At 34.3% G+C, this 21,014-nt stretch overlaps 1 protein-coding gene across 1 annotated transcript in view; it reads left to right on the plus strand.

Moving 5' to 3' along the window:
* Nucleotides 1-8,494: 8,494 nt before the first annotated feature.
* LOC143226698 (calcium-independent protein kinase C-like) overlaps nucleotides 8,495-21,014 on the plus strand; it is a 49,551-nt gene continuing 37,031 nt past the window's right edge. Inside the window, 2 exon segments of the mRNA XM_076458027.1 lie at nucleotides 8,495-9,824; nucleotides 13,035-13,089. Of these exon segments, the coding sequence (XP_076314142.1) occupies nucleotides 9,465-9,824; nucleotides 13,035-13,089 (415 nt within the window). The 5' untranslated portion in view covers nucleotides 8,495-9,464.

Raw genomic sequence — 21,014 nt, forward strand, 5'->3', positions numbered from 1 at the left:
TAGAGCTACATGGTCTTTCTGGAGCACAAACGTTTGCCCTTACAGATCATGATGGAAGTGATTCAAGGGTCAAACAATACTTAGTAGCTCCTTTCAAGTTGTACACTACCTTCTTTCAGTGGCAGTTATTTTTTTGCTAAAGTAGGCAGTCATTTGTCCATGTTATATTTGTGACAATTGCAAAATCACTGGATTCTGTATTTAAAAATGAGTAGATCTTCCAGAGCTGGGTATACCAGTACCATCCACAAACTGCTCCTCCGTCACTCAGGCTTTCAGGTGTTGGCCATTTCTTGATGGACTTAGTTTTTGAGAGATCTGTAACCACTCCTTCTCTGCTAACTATACGTTCAAGAAAACTCGTCTCTTGATGAAATAATTCAAGGTTTTTGGGAATCAACTAAACATTTTCTTTTCTTAACCAATCCAGAACTTTCTTTAGCCCTTCATAAGCACTATCGAAGATCTTACCATATGTAACTATGTCATCAAGGTAGATTTATACAATGTTCCAGAGAAGTTCAGACAATCACACTCAATTAACCATTAAAGTGTAACAGGAATATTAAATGATCCAAATGGTAATACAATAAGTTGCTATGATCCATTTCCTGTAATAAAGGCTGTCTTTCATCTGTGTACTTTGACGACTTTCTCTTGTTGGTATCCACTCATAGATTCAATGCTAAGAACCAGTTAGATCCAAATAAAGCATTCAAAGTCAAGTCAATCCTTGGTAGGGGTATGTATCCTTCTTTCTAACTTCATTTACTTTATAATGGTCGATGCAGAGCCTTAGGGCTTCATCCTTCTTCACGAATACAATAGATTATACTTATGAAATAGCACTTGGTTTTGTCACTCTTTGTTGCTTTATGGCTTCTATCTCTTTAAGATCTTCAGCCTGTTTTGCAAGTGGAAGCCATATGATCTACTGGCACATAAGAGCTGCATCTTCATATTCAATCTTGTGAGATGCTTGTGTTTGGTCGAAGATAAGGTCTACTGGAAAAAACGTGAATTGATATTACTTAAACAAGTTACAGAACTGTTAGCAATAATCAGTTGTAAGGCTTTCACAACTCCAGTCATAAAGCTTTTGTGAGGTTGTAAGCTGTTTTCATGTAATAGTTTTACATCAGACTTCTTACATCTTTCCTCAGGAGTGACTGCTTCTGATGTTCCTTAAAGTTGTATTACCACTTATATAGTCTCACGTCTTACAATGTACCATGCAGGTTTGACTAATTTTATTATTTGTTTTCACGGCTATAGTGTTTGGTTCTATTATAGCCTAATGACTAGAAGTAACTTTAATTTTGACAAATCTTGGTGTGAATACTTCACGTCTTGGTGGTGTAACAACTGCCATCCTGGTTGTCATAGGGAGTCCAATTTCTTGTTTACCAATTTTTATGTAGTAGACAGTGATATCCTAGATGTAGACAGTGAAGTTATTTGAAGCTAGCCTAACCTAAAATCTGTGTTACCACATAATTACCCACACATCATAAGGCAATGATAATATTTCTACAAAAGGTTAATTGCTAAACTTTCTGTTGTTGCAACCTTATGTCCACTTGTTATAGATATTGCTTCATCTTATTTCTTTATACCAAATATTTCTTAGCTGGAAAATTACTTAATGTTTTATAGTTGGTACTTTTAGGTGGTCAACAAGAGAAATGACTTATTGTTCACTATTCCACCTAATCACTCTGGAAATAATTTCAAACTGAGTTTGTTATAACTTACATGTTATCTCCTCGTCGTTTTTGTTTTGAATTTGTTTGTTTTGAATTTCGCACAAAGCTACTCGAGGGCTATCTGCACTAGCTGTCCCTAATTTAGCAGTGTAAGACTAGAGGGAAGGCAGCTAGTCATCAACATCCACTGCCAACTCTTGGGCTACTCTTTTACCAACGACTTGGGATTAACCGTTACATTATAACGCCCCCACGCCTGAAAGGGCGAGCATGTTTGATATGACCAGGATTCGAACCCGTCTTCTCGTTGTAATCTGTTGGTTTCTTTATTGACCAGTGTTGAAATAGCTAGCAAGTGTCTAGAACTGGATTTGGTAATAATGCCATAGATGAGATAGTTTAAAAAGTTAGTAACAGATAGGGCCCGGCATGGCCAAGCGTGTTAAGGCGAGCGACTCGTAATCCGAGGGTCGCGGGTTCGCATCCCCATCGCGCCAAACATGCTCGCCCTTTCAGCCGTGGGGTATTATAATGTGACGGTCAATCCCACTATTCGTTGGTAAAAGAGTAGCCCAAGAGTTGGCAGTGGGTGGTGATGACTAGCTGCCTTCTCTCTGGTCTTACACTGCTAAATTAGGGACGGCTAGCACAGATAGCCCTCGAGTAGCTTTGTGCGAAATTCAAAAAACAAACAAACAAGTAACAAATAGAACAGCAGTTGTTGTAATTTTTACACCAAATAAGCCCTCCTATTCTGGATTTTGTAGCAAATGGCGTTCCAGGCTGTAACTTCTGAGCTGACGTAGAATGAGATGTATTTGGTTTAAACTTCATATTTAATTAATAATTCATTTTAAAGATGATTTAATTTTGAAATTATGTTATTTTCTATTTCAGTGATGCTTCTTCTCCTTTGTTGATGTATTTATTCACTTCTTCAATTTTGTCATTACAGCTTCTCTGTACTTATTTGATGTCCTTCTATATTTCTTCAAACTTGCTGTTCTAAGCTTTCTCTATATTTCCAGTAACTACACCAAGTTTGTCTTCATTTTTATTTAGAGTCTTCTTTAAATAGTATCACTCTTTAATTCAGTTTCTTTCTTTATATTATGTAATGTTCTTCCTGGTCTTATCTTAATTTTCTGTTTCATTCTTTCTAGTCTGCTTTCAATTTTCTGTTTCTTTCCACTAAATCTTGTTTTAATAATTTCAAGAACTCTCAGTCTTGTGGTAATCATTTTCATCAACTGAAGTTTAATCCGAATTATATTTTACTTTCACCAAATAACCCCGTTTTTTTCAAAGCAATGTTGTGTATGTTCTTTTGTTGGACGATTCTTTTAAATTAGCTGGTGAAAACAATCCAACCTTCAGTCCACATAACGACACTATGTAACAATGTTTTTACTTTTTCTTGTTCCTGGGCAGAAAGTGTTATTTCTCAATTGCTTATGCCTTAAGTAAATGGAAAAGATCTATTTTTCTCTTCAAACTTTGCTTTTGTGTCCTGAGAAATGAAATTTTTAACTTTACCCATTTTCTACAACATTCCAGGTAGATTCGGTGCTGAGTAGCTTATAGAGAATTTTTTGAACTTAAAAGAATTTTCAAGAACTTTCTAGAATGTTTTAGAACTTGCAAGTCACAAGTCAGAGAAAGCGTCACCGACATTTTTCAAGTTTCTTCACTCGTCAAGATGGGCCCTGCTTCTGCCACAATGTATCCGGTCCGTGCGAGGCAGTTGGAATTGCCTGTAACTCGAACGACTGGGCCTTCTCATTGATAATTCATCCAGGAGCCTTAAAGCTGTGCTGCTCTATAACGGGAATAAGTATCCGTCTCTTCCCCTAGCTCATTTGATGCACCTAAAAGAGGAATACAACAGTGTCCAGACCTGGCTAGAAGCTTTGAAGTATGTTGAGTATGGCTGGGAGGTTATCGGAGACTTCAAAATGTTAGCATTCCTGATAGGTCTCCAAGGAAGCTTTACCAAGTTTCCCTGTTATCTTTTCCTTTGCGACAGCAGGAACACTACAGCGCACTACAACAGGATACACTAGCCACAACGAATCGAGTTCTCTGTGGGGAGGCACAATGTGAAGTGTGAGCCACTAGTGGACTTTAGAAGGTGTTGTTCCCACCATAGCACATAAAATTGGGTCTTGTGAAACAATTTGTCACAACTCTTGATAAGGAGTCTGCAGCCTCCAAGTACCATCCAGACTTCTTCCCTGAGCTGTCTGAGACAAAGGTCAAAGCTGGTGTCTTCGTTGGACCACAAATAAAGAAGATCCTGGAGTGCACAGAACTCCCAAGAAGCTCAATAGAAAGGACAAAAAGTTTGGGGCAGCTTAGTCGCAGTGGTTCAGGGTTTCTTGGGCAATCACAAGGTCGAATATTATGTGAAACTGGTTGAGGCTATGGTGAAGAACTACGATAAAATGGGCTGCAGGATGTCCCTGAAAGTTCATATCCTTGACACTCATCTTGATAAATTCAAGGAGAACATGGGAGCATACTCAGAGGAGCAAGGCCAGCGCTTCCACCAAGATATACTGGACTTTGAACGCCACTATTTAGGAATGTATAACGAAAACATGATGGGAAATTATATTTGGGGGCTGATACGTGAAAGTGATTTACACTACAGTCACAAATCTCGAAAAACTACTTAATTCTAAACATTTTTGTATAACTTTAGTATAAATACATGTAAATCTTGATTCATATGTTGTTTTATTCATCAGATCTTTTGAAAATTAAAATATGCACATTTTCCTGTTTTTACATAGAAAATACGTTAATTTTTAAATTTTATTATCCAGGTCACAAAAACAAAGTTTAAAGGGAATAATTGTTATTTTCTGTACTTTTACAACATAAGCAATTAAGAAATAACACATACTATCCAGGAACAAAACTTGTGTTACATAGTGTAATCACAGATTAGTTTTTTCGCTCTTTTAATGTTATCATAAGCTTGAACACTTACACAGTGTCATAATTGATTGTAGGTCTACCCTGAATTAACGTAAAACAAATCAACTTACTTATACAAAATAATTACGATGGCTAACACACTGACTGGTTCAGTCTGTGTTAAAATCACTCCCCGCACTTCACAACTATTTTGTATTTATAATTTATTTTCAAATGTGCTAAAATATTTTAGGTCACATTCTTAAAATTTTCTGTTTGTTTGTTTTGAATTTCGCGTAAAGCTTCTTGAGGGGAATCTGCGCTAGCCGTCCTTAATTTAGCAGTGTAAGACTAGAGGGAAGGTAACTAGTCATCACCACCCACGGCCAACTCTTGAGCTATTATTTTAGCAACAAATAGTGGGATTGACGGTCACCTTATAACGCCACCACGGTTGAAAGGGATGAACATATTTGGGGCGACGGGGATTCGAACCCACAATCCTCGGATTATAACTCGAGCGCCTTAACCACCTGGCCATGCCGAGGGTCTGAATGTGCTAGCTCTATCTTTTAAACCTTCTGAACTTAACGTCGTCATTAATATCCACATTTCCTTCCAGCTGACATTTAAGTTACAATTTTAAAATATAACTGATAACAACAGTACGAATAATGCAATCCACTAGAGTGGATAATTCACTCAGCATTTATCAAGAGTTTCAAGTATCACTATTAACAAAGAAAACATCTTTAGAACTTTTGTGAAGATGATAACTGATCATCAACAGTTGTTGTTTTGAATTAAGCACAAAGCTACACAATGGGCTATCTGTGCTCTGCTCACCACGGGTATCGAAACCTAGTTTTTAGCGTTGTAAGTCCGCAAACATACCGCTGAGCCACTGGGGGCAATCAGGAACAGAAACATCGTATGAAACAAATTGTAATAATTAATGATCTAGTTATAATAATAATTAATTATTACACGCAATTGCTAATAATCATAGGAGAAAAAAAACTGTTTATATTTGTTCGAAAAACTGACCTGTAGGCTATTTGCATTGTACCCAAAGCAATAATAGAATACCGCTTATTAGCGTTACAAGCCCTTAAACCTACTACTGAATCATGAGATGCCTATAAATAATAATAATAATTTTATATAAAATATTTAAATAAACAAAGAAGATGCCTTTATGTATTGATAGTTATTACTCAAGAAATGCGACTTGCTGACTCTAGTAATTTAAATGTTATAATTTCCTCCGCTAAAATCCATCATAACCTTTTGGAAAGAATGTTCAACTCTCAGTGGTGGAAAAAATATAACTAAAATCACCATGATAAACGTTTAGAGGAATATTCAATCTGGAAAGAATTAGATTCAGAGTTAATAACTTTGATTTTTACTTTTTTATTTCATTAATTCATAGAAATTTCATAAAATTTTAAAGGGACACAAAGAAGCTTATTTGCCCATTAAGAATGCCCCTCCCAACTCCCAACTATAATCACCCATTACTACTCATGTGTTCATCCAATCTTTTCTTAACTCATTCTTGATGACGAGAAATCCACTTGAAATAAAAATGTGTCTCAGAACGACTGGTATGGGTATTAATACTTATTGATAAGGAGAGAACAACGTTTCAATCTAACATTTCTGCCTTCACCACACTAGAAGGTAGCTCATTCCAAAAACCAACCACCCTATTTAAAAAGTAATACCGTCTAAACTGCAGACAACTTCTACGCTGACAAAACTTGAATTTATGCTCTTTTGTCCTATTCTTTTCACTGCTAAACACAAAAACGTTTGATGGATCTATATTATCAAAACTCTTAACAACATTAAACACTTCAATCAGATTCAAAGATTTTAGTCTCTCGTCATAGAACAATCCCACTATACGAGGTATCATCCTAGTGGCTCTTCTTTGAGCCTTTTTCAACAATTCAATGTCCTTCTTAAGGAAGAGAGCTCTAAATGAGGCTTCAAAAGTAATCTGTATAGAGAAACAATAATTTCCCTTGCCTTGTATTTATTATTTCTAAAAATGCTACTCAAACTCCTATTAGCCTTATTGCTAGCTAAAATACACTGTTTATTTTTTATTAGTTATTTTTTCGATCCCAACACCAAGATCTCTTTCTTTAAACACGATATTTAATGTATTCCCATTTAAATTGTTAAAATCTACATGCAACATCTTACATTTTAAATAGTTAAACATCATTTGCCACTTACTGACTCAATGCATTAAGTGCTCTAAATCTCACCCCAAAAGTCTTAATGTTTGTTTGTTTTTAAAATAGTGGAATTGACTGTATCATTATAATGCCCCCACAACTGAAAGGGTGAACATGTTTGGTGCGACGAGGATTCAAACACGCGACCCTCGTACTAAGTCTTAATGTCATCTGCAAATTTTCACAGTAGTGGACCCAGCACAGAGTACTGAGGCACACCGCTTGTAACTATCATCCAGTCAGATCTAACTCATTTGTTACTACTCTTTGCTTTCTGTTCTTCACTCAGTTTTATATCCAATTTAGTAGCATATCTCCACACTGATTTATTTTTTTAGTAACGAATCATTCTTTTTTTTTTGTTCTGGTCTAATTTTATAAAATTACTTATAATTTTTATAAGTAATTAATCTGAGTAAACCGATTGCAGAGAGAATTAGTTCGAATTCCCTTATGACAAAGTGCATTCAGGAATCATTCCTTTATGTTTCATAAATTAAACTGACAAACTGTGAAAAACAAAAATTAAAAATTCGTCAGATGATTTTTTAAAATTTTGTGTAAAGCTACTCGAGAGCTATCTGCGTTAGCCGTCCCTAATTTAGCAGTATAAGATTAGAGAGAAGGCAGCTGGTCATCACTACCACAGTCAACTCTGGGGTTATTCTTTTATCAGCGAGTAGTGGGATTGACCGTAACATTACAACACCCCCACGATGGAAAGGGAGAGCATGTTTAGTACGAGTGGGATTCGAACCCATAATAATCAGATTAGGATTTGAGCACCTTAACCACCTGGCCATGTCGGGCCTCAGATAAAGGCATGTAGAGAGATTTAGAAAATTAAAAACAGTTCAGTATAACAGATTTGCTCCTGGTACAAAATTTTATGCTGTCATTTTTATTCTCTTGTTGGATGCAAATGAATAATAGAGAAAGTGGATTGGGGTTATCCTGACAGTACTCTCTAGGCAAATAGTGCCTGCTACAAATTAATACACAAACGCACCCATAATGGTTTGTAGAGCTTCAGACAAAAAACAAACAAACATATTTAACAGTAGTGACATTTAAAATACACAGAAATATTATGAAAAATAACATTCTATATATTTATTGTCATACCGCAGAAGAATACTATAATAATAATATCAGCAATTTTGCAAGTCTTCTTTCAACACTTCAACAGTTTATCGACTTTTGAAAGCTATACATTTAAAACTGAGCATGTAAAAGGTCGATACTTTTGTTTTGCTTCCTTAGGACTTTTAGACTACATTCGTTTTGAAATATGATATTGATATTCGGCTTAACAATGTCCCTTTATTTTTAGATATATTAATTATTTTTAATTCTTACCCGTAGAATGGATTATCTTTCAAATTTCTATGTCTTTTTACTGTGTGAACTTTTATTTATGAGTTACTGTGAATATCTCGTTCTCTTTCTCATTTTTAACCCATTTTCACCTTATTACTGAGTTTTATTACCACTATCAAAGTATATTATTTTTAAAGAAACAAACTTATATAATATTTTCTTAATAATATTTTTTAACTACAAATTTAAATAGAAAAACTGCGCATGCGCAATTACACAAGGACCTTCGGGATACCGAGAATCGACCCTGAATAATAATTAGGCCATTTACAGATCTAACTTAGGCTTAACGTTTGAGGTTATATTAACTTTATTGGGATTTTGGAGAGATTTTAGGTATAACTCATTGCTTTGAAAATAAAGTGAATTTTATTACGATAATGACCTTAAACATTTTTCTTCCAAATCACGATAAGGGATGACATTTGAAAGTGTACGTATTAGTACTATTACCACTGACTTTAGTAAGACTTGGGAAAAGCTTGTACTGTACTCATTATCGTCAGTTTCGATATTAAATTTAAAGAGCTCCACTCTTTAAATTTTTTTGCCATCATTAATTCTACTAATACTAGACTAAGATACAGTGTTAAGAGTAGCAATTTACGTTGTACCCTAGACTTGAAATAACTTTAAGCTGTGTCGATGTGTGATTTTTGTTAATACGAGAAGAAAGTAAAACAAGATAAAAAATAGGTGAAAAGAAATACTACAAAATAAACCTTAGGTTAAATTTGAATAGTAATTCATCTGCTGAACAGCACAAAAATAATACTTTTACTACTAATAATTGGCCTAAAATAATTATAATTTTGTGTCGTTATACTAACATTGTTATTTAGGTTCAGGATCAATATTTAAATAATATTTATTTTACATTTAATGGTTTATTTAGGCCCATGTGTTTTACTTATGCATCTTTACATAACATTTTTGGAATGTACCTGCGGTGAATTAATGGGCTTAACTTTAAGATCAAATTGTAGTTTTTAAGAAGCACTAGTTGGTTAATAAACAAAAAATAATTGATATATTTCAGTATCCCTGTTAGTTTAATACTGCAGTGAATATTAAATATCTGATGCATTAGCTTAACCTTTCTGTGGAGAGACTTGTCTTAGGTTAAATAAGTGTGGGTACACTACTCATATAATTCTGCCAGTTAGTTTTGTGTACTCATATGTGATCAGAAAAGCTTGCAGCCATGCCAAATTTTAGTGGAACCCTGAAACTTAAGTTGTGTGAAGCAGTTGATTTAAAACCCACTGAATATGCTACAAGGCATGCAAATGTTGTGGGTAAGCAACAGCTAGCTATTGACCCCTATGTTTCTATTGATATTGATGAAGTTCATGTTGACCGTTCATCAACTAAACAAAAAACTTTCAAGCCTATCTGGAATGAGTTTTTTACATCTGAAGTTCACAATGGACAGAATCTAGGATTGACGGTGTTTCATGATGCAGCTATTCCTCCTGATGATTTTGTAGCCAATTGTACGATATCCTTTGAAGAAATACTGACATCATCAAAGGAAGCCAATTCTAATGAATCAGATATATGGGCAAGTACTTGTAGTTTATTCTTTGAAAAATTTTTAGTAATTGATATATTTTACAGAGTTGTTATACCTACAAAAGAGTAGAAACTCAAAGGTAGATTTCTATATATTATTAAAGAAAAAAAGAATTATGTATCTTACTTTACTTCAGAAACAATTCATAATAATTTAAAGATGTTTTGTGAATTACTTGTTGAAGTCAGAAACCTAATTATTGAATTGAAAATTCTAATTTCTAACATTTGGATATCAAGATATACTTTCAAATCTGACAAATTTCTTTAACCATTGGACAGTTTCAAGATTTTTGTGAAAATGTATATGTTCTGTTTCATTGCTAACCAGTTAAACATGTTAAAAGTTGTAAATATTTTATCATTTATTATACACTTAATTACAAAATGTTTGTTTCACCAGTTTGTACTATACTGAGATAAGACATTCAACTATAAATTATGTATTTTACTCAGTTATTTTGACTTATGACTTTTGTGGAGAATTTTTTTAAACATTTACATATATAATGTATTTGAGTTGCTCTAACTAATGACCTTAATAATAATATATTAAGGGCAACAATCCTTAATCCTCTTACTATGAGATGTTATACAAACTCATACAGAAACATTAAAGTTATTAAAGGTAAATTTCAAAGTGATTTACTAAATCGTGAGGTTTAAATATTTAATCATATGTTAAAATGTAAGTTGTTATTGGACTACATTCATCTCATACCATGTACAAAAATTGTTTTCATTTCAGCAAAAGTTTATTTAGTAAAACATCAGATAAATATTCAGACAAAATGAACAGTTTCTGGAAGTAACCATTTTGAAAGAATTAATATATTACACAAACTTTTAAAAAATAAGAGAATAACCTCTAATGATTTTGACTGTAATGTCAACTTCACAAATCTAAGGCTCAGCTACAAGGTGCAATAGTCCAAACAAGTGATGGTTTTAATTTGTAAAATGCATGATATAAAACACACATTGTCTGTTGTGTGGAGTTTTTATTTATTAGATTGGAGTACATTTTTTAGTCAAGCTTAGACACCACTTAGTACTGTTTAATCATAGAATTATCAGTAGACTGTATGAAGATCCCATTATATTTTTAAATGTCTTCTAAAGTATTTTAACAAACAACTTGGAAGTTCACGATTCTTGGTTACAAGATCACTAATACCATTCAAGTCATTTACAAAAATCTTAATAAAAATACTGTCAGAAATTAAACTAATGCTACTAATTACTGCTAAGTATTTTGTCCAGAAAATTAGTGATTTCATTTAACTTTTGTCTGTTATTTGCACTGAATATTGTAATAGGTAAACAATGAATTACTCAGTAATGTGCAGAATATAAACCTCACTAACAATGAATGTGTTAAGTTGGTAATTTTAGTTAAGTATCATTCATTCATACATGCATGTATTGATATATCATTTAGAAGAGCTGATAAACTCTTCACTTGTAATAATACATTGTGTTTTTTTTTTATTTTATTAACTATCCTTATATACTGATGCATTATCCACGAGTCTATAATGACATTGATACGAGCATGATTCTTAAAATAATAGTTTGATAATTGACAACAAGCTCTTTAATATTTCTCTATAGTGAGGTCCAATAGAACAACATAGATCAGTTGGCAAGTTGCACAGATAGTTGGTAAATGGCCTTTAACTGCAGTAAGTGCAAGGTAATAGGTTATCATAATGTGTGGATCACATGTGTAATTATAATGGATAATCATTAAGGTAGTGGTTGCTTGTGGTAGGGTAGAATTTCAGGATAGATATTTATCCATGTGCTAACTGCAAGTCAGAGTAACTGTCTATTTATATAAATCACTACTTAGGCCTTATTCAGAAGGATATTCATATTTTGGAAAGGATTCAAAGAGGGGGAGGTTTTTAGGTATGAAAGGGTTATAATTTAGGAAAGGATTTAAAAATGTGTTAAGGAGCATTTTTGTTCACATTTAAAAGATTATCCATGCCATTGAGAGGATAAAAGTATTGGATGTTTGTGCTTTATTTTAAAGGTAATAGGATGGAAGTCTGAGATTTATAAAGGAAAAGCTAGGTTTCAGTTAAGACAGTTTTATTTTCCTTACTGAGTTATTAGGTTATGAAACAAGGTGTCATTGGTATTACTGGAGGGCTGACACCTTACAGGAGTTTAATAATGTAATCTGTGATTTTCTAAATGTGAAGGATGTTTTTATATGTTTATTTCTTTCATATCTGTATGCATGCACATATATCCTAGGACTAAACTGTTTCTTGTTCACTGGCTAATGTTAGTTTTTACACTATTTTCCAAATCTTACACTCACTTAGTGATGCTTATTAAAGAAGAATGGTTAAATTGATCAACTAGTCACCTGTGAAATCCAGTTATATTTAGTTGTGTCTCATGAAATAATCAGATAATGAAATTATGAATTACTTGATTAATGTCACAGAAATAATCATCTAATCAAAGTTATTTCTGATTATGACTGTTTTTGGTTAATGAGCCCAGTAGTCAATTATTAAACTCCTCTAATCTTATAGTTCTGGTGTTTACATTTGAGATATAACAAAGAATGTTAATAAGACATGCAGTTGTGTTGATACACCATCCAGTACCAAAAAGTGTTGTTTATATACCTTTCAATAACACAGATGTTTCTACAATATTATATAATGTTATACACCATTAAATACCACACAGTGTTGTTTGTACAATATGTAATTGTGTTTATACTCCTTTCAATAACACAGATGTTTCTATAATATTATATAATCTTGTACACCATCAAATACCACAGTGTTGTATGTACAATATGTAATTGCTTATGCAGTGTTTAATGTTCTTCACAGTTTTTGCACACCAAACCATGGTGTTTACGTGACACCTGGTAGTTCTTATGTCAGAAGTGCTAAATTAAGGTATACATTATGGTTTACAGTAAGCAAGTTGTATGAGAGAAGGAATTTTAACATAAAGATGTCAATTCATTGTTGTTGTAGACCTGCACAGGTTCTTGTAAACTGCAGAAAGTCTGACTAATCAAAATAATGAATTAAGTTATCTGTGTTTATACTTTCATTTGTGTCATATGTCAATGTTGAGATTTCACATGTAGTGTAATGACTTACTCAGATATTAGGTAAGTGTTTGCAGTGGGTATAATATTTTTTTTTTTCCCTGTTAGGTGGACTTAGAACCAGAAGGAAAGATCCATGTCATTGTTGAACTGCAATCTCAAGGTGAGGTTTGTCAAATAAAAGAAAATGGATAGAGACCTTAGTGTGTTAACTTCAATATAGTTACTTTTAATTTAATTTTAAAATATTTAGAAAACACCATATTGATTGTTGTTTTAAATTTCATATATTAATATCTTAAAAAAGAGAATATGTGACAAGAGAATGTATGTAATTACACTTTTTGTTGGTATTGAGCATTGCTGTAATTTACAACCTTAAGAGTGTGACTTTAATTTATATGAAACTCTTGTATGCTTTATTGGACATGTTATTATTGCTATAGTAGTGAATATAGGATCAGGTAAATAAACCTTTTTACTTGTTAGTGTCCAATATTTGTCATACATGTGAAACAATAAGTCGTAACAAAAATATGACTATAAACTGTAAAATGTGTTATTTTTATTACAAAATTCCATTCAGGTGATCTGAAGTTATGGAAACAAGTTGTTCATTTATGAAATTCATACACGTGAAACCTTATAATGCATTAGTAAAAATATCAACTCTTTATAATGTATTAACAAATATTGTATTCCTTCAACAAAGGATAGGAAAATTATTTTGTCAGTTATGTCTGCATTTCTCAGTAATGTTTTTGTTTTTTCCCATAATAACATTATTCATCAACATTATTTCAGAAATGTTCATTATGATTCAACATTTTTTTATGAGTGAAATACTAATATTGATTGATTGTTTTATTCACATATCTCAAGTAGTTCATTCATCCCAAGTCATTCAAGAGTTAAAAAGAAACATGAATTGCATCAGAGTGCAGACTTAATTTAGAATTCAGATTACAGTGATTTTTTGACATGTTAATGCATTGGCTTATGAGCTTTGGTTTTAAGAGTTACTGTATGCGAACATTCATAGTAAAATGAAAAACGAAATTATGGTCAAAAGAAGCTGTCAAGACAATATTACAAAGTTCTTTAATTCATGACTTACTAAGTTCTGTGAATATTCTTGTTTTATCAGCATTTTAAAATTCACTGTCATAATATGAATCATCAGTTGCAACTGGGTCAAATCAAATGTTTTCAAGTATGACCTTCTTTACAGTTCTAATCTTAATGGTGTCTCACAAATCAGTGAGAAGGTGGTTACTCGCACCAGCAGATGGCTTTGAATTTTGATGTGTGTATCCAGACCAAATATTTTTTTTGGCATCTTATTATAGATTTTACCTTATCCATTCCTTGTTCTAGCCCATTAAGTGTTCCAGCAGGTCCTACAACATTACATTCTTTAAACTTTACCTGGGTTGTGTTTTGATCTTTATAACAGTGCTTGCATCATGCTTTGACCATGTATTTGACATTGAAGTGAAATTTAAAGTACCTCAGTCTTGCTTATGTTGTTATGAGAATGTTCTAGCTAGAGTTTTAAGAATTAGGTCTTTCACCTTTTCTATTTTGTTTTCTGGTGCAGAATCTTCATACATATGCAACCTCTTTCTGTCACCAATATCTGAGCATAGTTTTACACTGGTAACATTTTTTGGTCACCTAATTTATCTTCCAAGATATACTTACCGTCTGCTTACGCTGTACCTAGTTCTTAATATCCAGTATTTCCATTCTTTGATCATGTAAACTCTGAGAACACATGTTCCAGTTTTTTATACTCCAATAAAATGCCTTAGGCAAATTTTAATTTGCAAACATCTCCAACTTCAATGAGCTCTTTATCTAGGAACTGTATGTAAGCACCTCATCCCAATAACATTGTCACACAAAGCATATATTGTGGGTTTTTATTAACAGGAGTGTTGTGATTATTTATTATTTACATGTGAATTTGAATAAGGTTGATGTTTGTACAGTCATCTTTTTGTTTACAATTATACATCACTTAACCAAAACTAAAAACACAAAACTCTGATGGGTATGAATTCCTGAGTTTTTTTCTACTGCATAGACCAACCAGATCTTTTTTCTTGCACCTCTGAGTTGGTTACTTGGGTTTGTGAGGTTTTGGAGGTCTTTCCTATTGCATTTGACACTATTACTTCCTTGTTAGTGGAAAGTACTGCAAATGACTACTTGGTTTTCTTGAATTATCCTGATATTGCTTTTCATGCTGGGAAATTTGTTACTCAATTACTTGATGGGATAGCAATGTTTTGTTCCTCCATATTTATCAGATCACCATACTTTAGTTTATCACCAGGAGGAGGCTTATTTAAATTCTTAATGGATGGACTTCCTTTTGGACCTGTGATCACTTTAAACAGATGTCACAGAACCTCAAGAGAGATACTCTTGGTCCACCTCCATCTTGGAAACAGATTATTCCACAGACAACTTTCACAATTGTTTCTCCTTAGTGTGGATCCCTGTATGTAGTGAGGGGACCTCCCATGGAAGGTTCTATTCTTTCAGTTTACCTCCTCTGGAATCTAAACATCCACCTATATGATTGTTGTGTTTATGCTGCACTTCATTCCACAACTACAGTGGGAGTGCAGACAGATCTCTCTGTGCCTCCAAAAGAATTGTTCTCAAAACTTATGAAAAGCCTTTTGACCTTCATGGTAAAAAAAAATTGATTCATCAACTTTTATACACATCTCTGTCCCTTCCATACACTCCAATAAACCCTAAGATCCTTATCATTTGGTTCCAGGTACAGGCATTTCTTCGGATACATCTTTTTCTCCCACCCCAAGATGCAGAACAATCATTTGTTTGCATCCTCAGTCACTGGAATCTCCTTCCAACAAGAAAGACCTGCCCAGTTGACCCAGGGCAGGATCCATTGAGGTCAATGGAGGGGTTGCTCTGTAGAATGTATGGTCTCTGATCACAACCTTTCTCTTTTTAATACTGGTTCTTCTACTTATTTTCATGCACCTAGTCAGTCCTTTACTGCTGTTGATCTCTCAGTTTGCTCCCCTTCATTATTCTCCCATTTTTCATGGAGGGTTGATCACGAGGCAGTGATCATTTTCCTATAATTTTGAGAGAGACTGGCCGTGGTTGATGCCACCCAACCCGCTTGACCTGGTGGTAGCTGGATCAGGCAGACTGGCCCACTTTCACTTCTCTCGCGGAACTTGATCCTGCCATTGTCTGTCAGCCATCAATAGACGACTGTGTGGTAGCAGTAACTGACTGTATTACACAAGCAGCTGCTCAATGTATTCCTAAAACCTCGACATGTTTTCTACTGTATTTTTGTCTGTGGTGGAATCCTGCCTGCCACGTGGCATGGAAGGCTCAAAAACGGGCCTGGGATACTTTCCATAGATATCCCACACTTTCAAACCACATCGCTTTCCAGTAGGCTTGTGCCTACTAGTTGTTCTAACTAGATGCTGCATTGGTCACAGTTTAACTCGTCATTTTCTTTTATCTGGAACTGATGCACCAGTGTGTAGTTTGTGTGACACCTTTCTCTTAGCCCTGGAAAGATCGGTTACAATGAGCCACATTTTACTTTCTTGCCATCGTTACGACTCTCAATGACAGCATCATTTTAAACATGTTCTGTCCCAAGGTTTGTCCATAACGTTAGACAGTGTTATTGGTGATGGTGACACTGTCCACCTTGGAAATAGTTTTAGTTTTTTAAAGACCATTAATCTTTTTAATGCCATTTAAGTTTTTAAATTATACATTAGACTTTTTTAATGTGATTCCTTTTTAAGAATCACAGTCCATCTAGTTCGATTTGAAATTAGGAAATGGCTGTAACATCAAAATACTCAACCAGGACATTAAAGGCCAACTTAAGGTGACTAATGCTACTGTTTGAACTACCCATTAGTCATCCTGGCAGCTAATTATTAAAATTTTGCTACAAGTCTTTTAAAACTTTTATTACTTTACTTTTTGAAAATGGCCATGTCATCAAGTAACTTGGAACCAGGACTGGAAATGGACTGATAGTGGTTTTTGTACTTACCTGTTAGTCTTTCTGTCGAGTTATGATTATTATAATTATGCGACAGAAAGTCCTTTACAACTTGTATTACTGTAATTTTCTCTTACTACTATAGACAAGATGTAAACATTGGTTTTTTGCTCTTATGTATTTTTTAAACTTCGTTTTGTTTTACCTTAATTTTTTTCATTAATTTTACTAAATTTAATTTTAACTTTTTACCAGCTGTTTGGCACAGATAGCCCAGTTGCTTTGTGCCATAAAACACCAAATCAACCAACCAACCAGTCACAACTATCCTAAGGTACTTATTTTCAATCCAGGTTTTGTCTGAAGCTTGTCGACATTCCCCTCAGGAAGCTGAAGATGAGTTGAGGATTTTGCTTATGTCTGCTTCAGTCAGGTTGTCTTCTTCCATTCTTTCTTTCATGTTCTGGCTGGTTTATTGTTGGGACTTGTTTGGTAGACACTTTGTTAGAAAGGACTTGTTTACTGTCTTCTGCCATTAACCATTAAATGGCAGCCATCATCAAATGATGATGCTACCTGCAAAATTCCCACTGTTTAAGGGTTAAGGAATTGCAAGAGCTCCTTTTCTCCATTCCATACTATTTGCTGGAGTTCAAGAGATATTAAATCATGAATTATTTTTCCCATTTCCATTCTTCTTTATGGTCAGTGGCTTCTTGTCTTTCTGGCTCTAATTTGGGAATATCAGTCCATAGTATTTTCTAACCCCTTCCTTCAATTATCAGGTCTGTTGGTTCCTCTAATTGGGTCCATCTGTGCTCTTGATGAACTTCTGTTTAGGCAGACCAATTACAACAGTCAGTAAGTATTCCAGGGGCAGAAGAGCAGTGGGAGCACAATTACATCACTTACTCAAAATTTGGAGCTCTCTCACCAGGGATCCATGGGTACTCCAGGTTCTGGTTTCATGGTTTGTCATTCAATTTACATTACTTTCACCATTGTTTGCTCAGTTTATTTCCTTTTCATCTGCAACAGATCCACAGTGAGTGGAGCTTCATTTCCAGGCCATAAGAGAGTTTAGTTTTATTCCTATTTATTTGTGATACCCAAGAAAACAGGAGATTAGTGTTCAATGACCAATCTGTTTCATCTTAAGTAATGTTTAGATCCTTCTTGCTTCACAATCGAATCTTTTTTCACCTTGTGATGATACTTTGTACCAGTGCTCTGGATGAACAGGTTTGATGTTATCAGTGCTTATTTCCATAGCAGAATCTTCACAGAGGTTTCTCAGGTTTGTACACAAGGATCAGTTGCTACAGTTCCAGGCTCTTCCTTTGGTCTTGCATCAACATCTTATTTCTTCTGCAGAGTTGTTTAAACTTTTTCTCATCTGCATTCATTATATGGACGACTGACTCCTTCTGGTTTCGTCCAGTCAGTTAGTAGAACAAAACTCACAGAATGTTGTTTCATAAGAAAAAAAAGACTTTCTTGTCAGATTGGAGAAATGCGTGTTATTACTGATGTAATGTCTTGTCCATTTAGGTGTTTTCGAATATTCATTTAAGTTGCACTCAACCAACCCCTCTCAGGTTTCAAACCATGGAAAGGGCCACCACATGGAACCAAATCGTTCATTCATTGGGATCCTTCTGTTTCCTGTGATTTATATCCTATTACCTTCACAAATTGACATGACCTGTAATGAATTATCATTATAGGAAAGGATTCTTTTTGATGTCGCATCTCACCAAATTTATCATATTTCTATGTCATTAGCTGCTCTGTTGAATTATTTTCTGGAAGACATTGTGCAGGATAGTATATGGACTACTACTAATACATTCATATCACTTTACTGACATGATCTGGTAGTTTCCTCTTTTGAGGGTTTTAGACTACCTCCTATACTTATTTTTTACACTTCTGTTAGACTTTAACCAGAGGTGAGTATTTTCCTCAATCATATACTCTTTTATTTCCACGATCCCTTTATTTTTCACAAGATCCCATTCTGTGGTGGTTATTGCCCAGTCAGGTGTGTTTTCTCAATTCTGTATTAGCAACCACTTTTCACTGTAATTACTACAGGTTGCATGAGGCTCTTTCAAAATAGAGTGTTCTGTCAGACAATTTAGATGCCATCTGGATGGTATTACCTTTTTATTGACTACCACTCATGGACAATCATGAGTGAATCTAAAGGGGATTTTGCTCCTCCTTAGTGACTTTCAAGTTGAACAAGTTGGTATTGGTTTGCTTTTAAAAATGTGGGGTACTTGATTCACTTGTTACACATTTTCCAGAACACTGTTCCTTGGGATTTTCCAACTTGTTTTACCCCCTGAGACTCAACTAGTGGAGTGCAGGATTCCTTACTGCTTCTAGTTTCCAGTTGCTGGGGTAGTGGGCAGATGCTTTTCTTTCAGAATGTTTGAATGTGTTCCACTACTCTTGGAGAAGAAAGTAAAGTTTGGGGTTCTCGTGCTTGGGTCCCTGGATTTTTTTTGCCCAGACATTGGTAGGTGTAGCACCAGCCTCTGTGGCAGCATATTTGTAATTTCATTTCATATTTCACAAATTGCAGTCCAGTATCCCTATTCATCATTGTGTGATATACCACAACTCCTTAATTATAACCTAAAGTTGTGGACCTACAGCTTTCTAGTTGGGGCACACCTGTATTGATGACTACTCATATTCTGTTCCACCTTTGATATAGGAACTTGGTTCCAGGTGAAGAGCATACCTGTTATGAATGTAGTGTTTTTCCCATTCTTGTACATTTTTTTTGTTCTACACAGACACTTTCTGTATAGATTATGCCTGAAATGGTCCCTCCACCTTCTCAATGTGGAATTCTAGCTATATTGTAAGCAAATGATAAGTATGTTTTGATAAGTTAATATTTTTATGAACAGAAGATGTATTTCTAAAAATTCTTCCCACCTAATGCTCTCTCATCCTACTTCTCTACTAAAAGTTGGTTTGTATTTTGAAAAAGTGATTACATTATCAGGATGAGGTGCTTATATACACTACGTGTGTTGAAGTTGGTGGAGAAATGTGCTAATTTGTCAAAGGTGTTTGAATAAGTTACAAAAGACTGAAGTGAAGGGGCGAAGAGTGGAAACCTTGGAGTTTGAAAACTAGCTGTAGTGTCAGTGGAGGTAAGTTATTATTGGAAATCCATTTTCAGTTTAGGAAAAGCATCAACATTTGTGTGGTTACTGGAATGACTTGGAATAAGTCACCAGCTCCTTTGGAAGATCTTACTTGGTATGTTTAAACTGGTAATATTTCACTCAAGATTTGTACTGTTCACAGAAATGTAAAACCTGATCTTATAGACCTAGAATGACAGTATGTATGTTCTATAACTTGTTTAGGATTTGTAACCTGTTTTGGACACCTTTTAAAAATTGATTGCCTATATGGAGTTATCAAAAGACAGCTGTCTAGTCTCACTGGTCTTCTTTAATCATCTACTTGCAGTAGTGTAATTCTCCTTGTTTGTTAAGTGCAGTCCTTTCATTGCTACTTGTCTTCAATCATGGACCAAGTGTATGAGAGAATTTCTAAAGACCTTCCAAAGCTGAACCAACAACAGCTGTGCCTGTTTAAAGTATTTTGCATTCTCAAAAGTGTCTGTGCAAGCAGGAACAAGTCCTGTGACAGATACACTGTACGTTTTATAAAGTGTGACTTCAGTTTTGCTTCTAAGTCTTGTAGAAACTTCAGTCATTACACTTGCACCATCAGAGTCAAAAGATGGTGTACCTGCTTCAAGGTCAGAATCTTGCAACATGCTTCTAGTTTTGTCCGTAATTGTCTTGCACTCTTCTGAAGTTGAATATACGAACAGATTTCAACAGACAAAATTGTTTTCACTTCATTATCACATTTATTATAGAACTTAACAAACATTATAATTTGTTCATACACATAAATGTCAAATACTTCATCCACCATAATTCCAAAATGACCAGACTCTTATTAGATCATTTATTGTATCCTCAACTGCTTTACCTAATCTATGGCTAAAAGTTTTTTTC

This window comes from Tachypleus tridentatus, chromosome 9 (assembly GCF_004210375.1).
Source record: "Tachypleus tridentatus isolate NWPU-2018 chromosome 9, ASM421037v1, whole genome shotgun sequence".
NCBI classification, from domain to species: domain Eukaryota; kingdom Metazoa; phylum Arthropoda; class Merostomata; order Xiphosura; family Limulidae; genus Tachypleus; species Tachypleus tridentatus.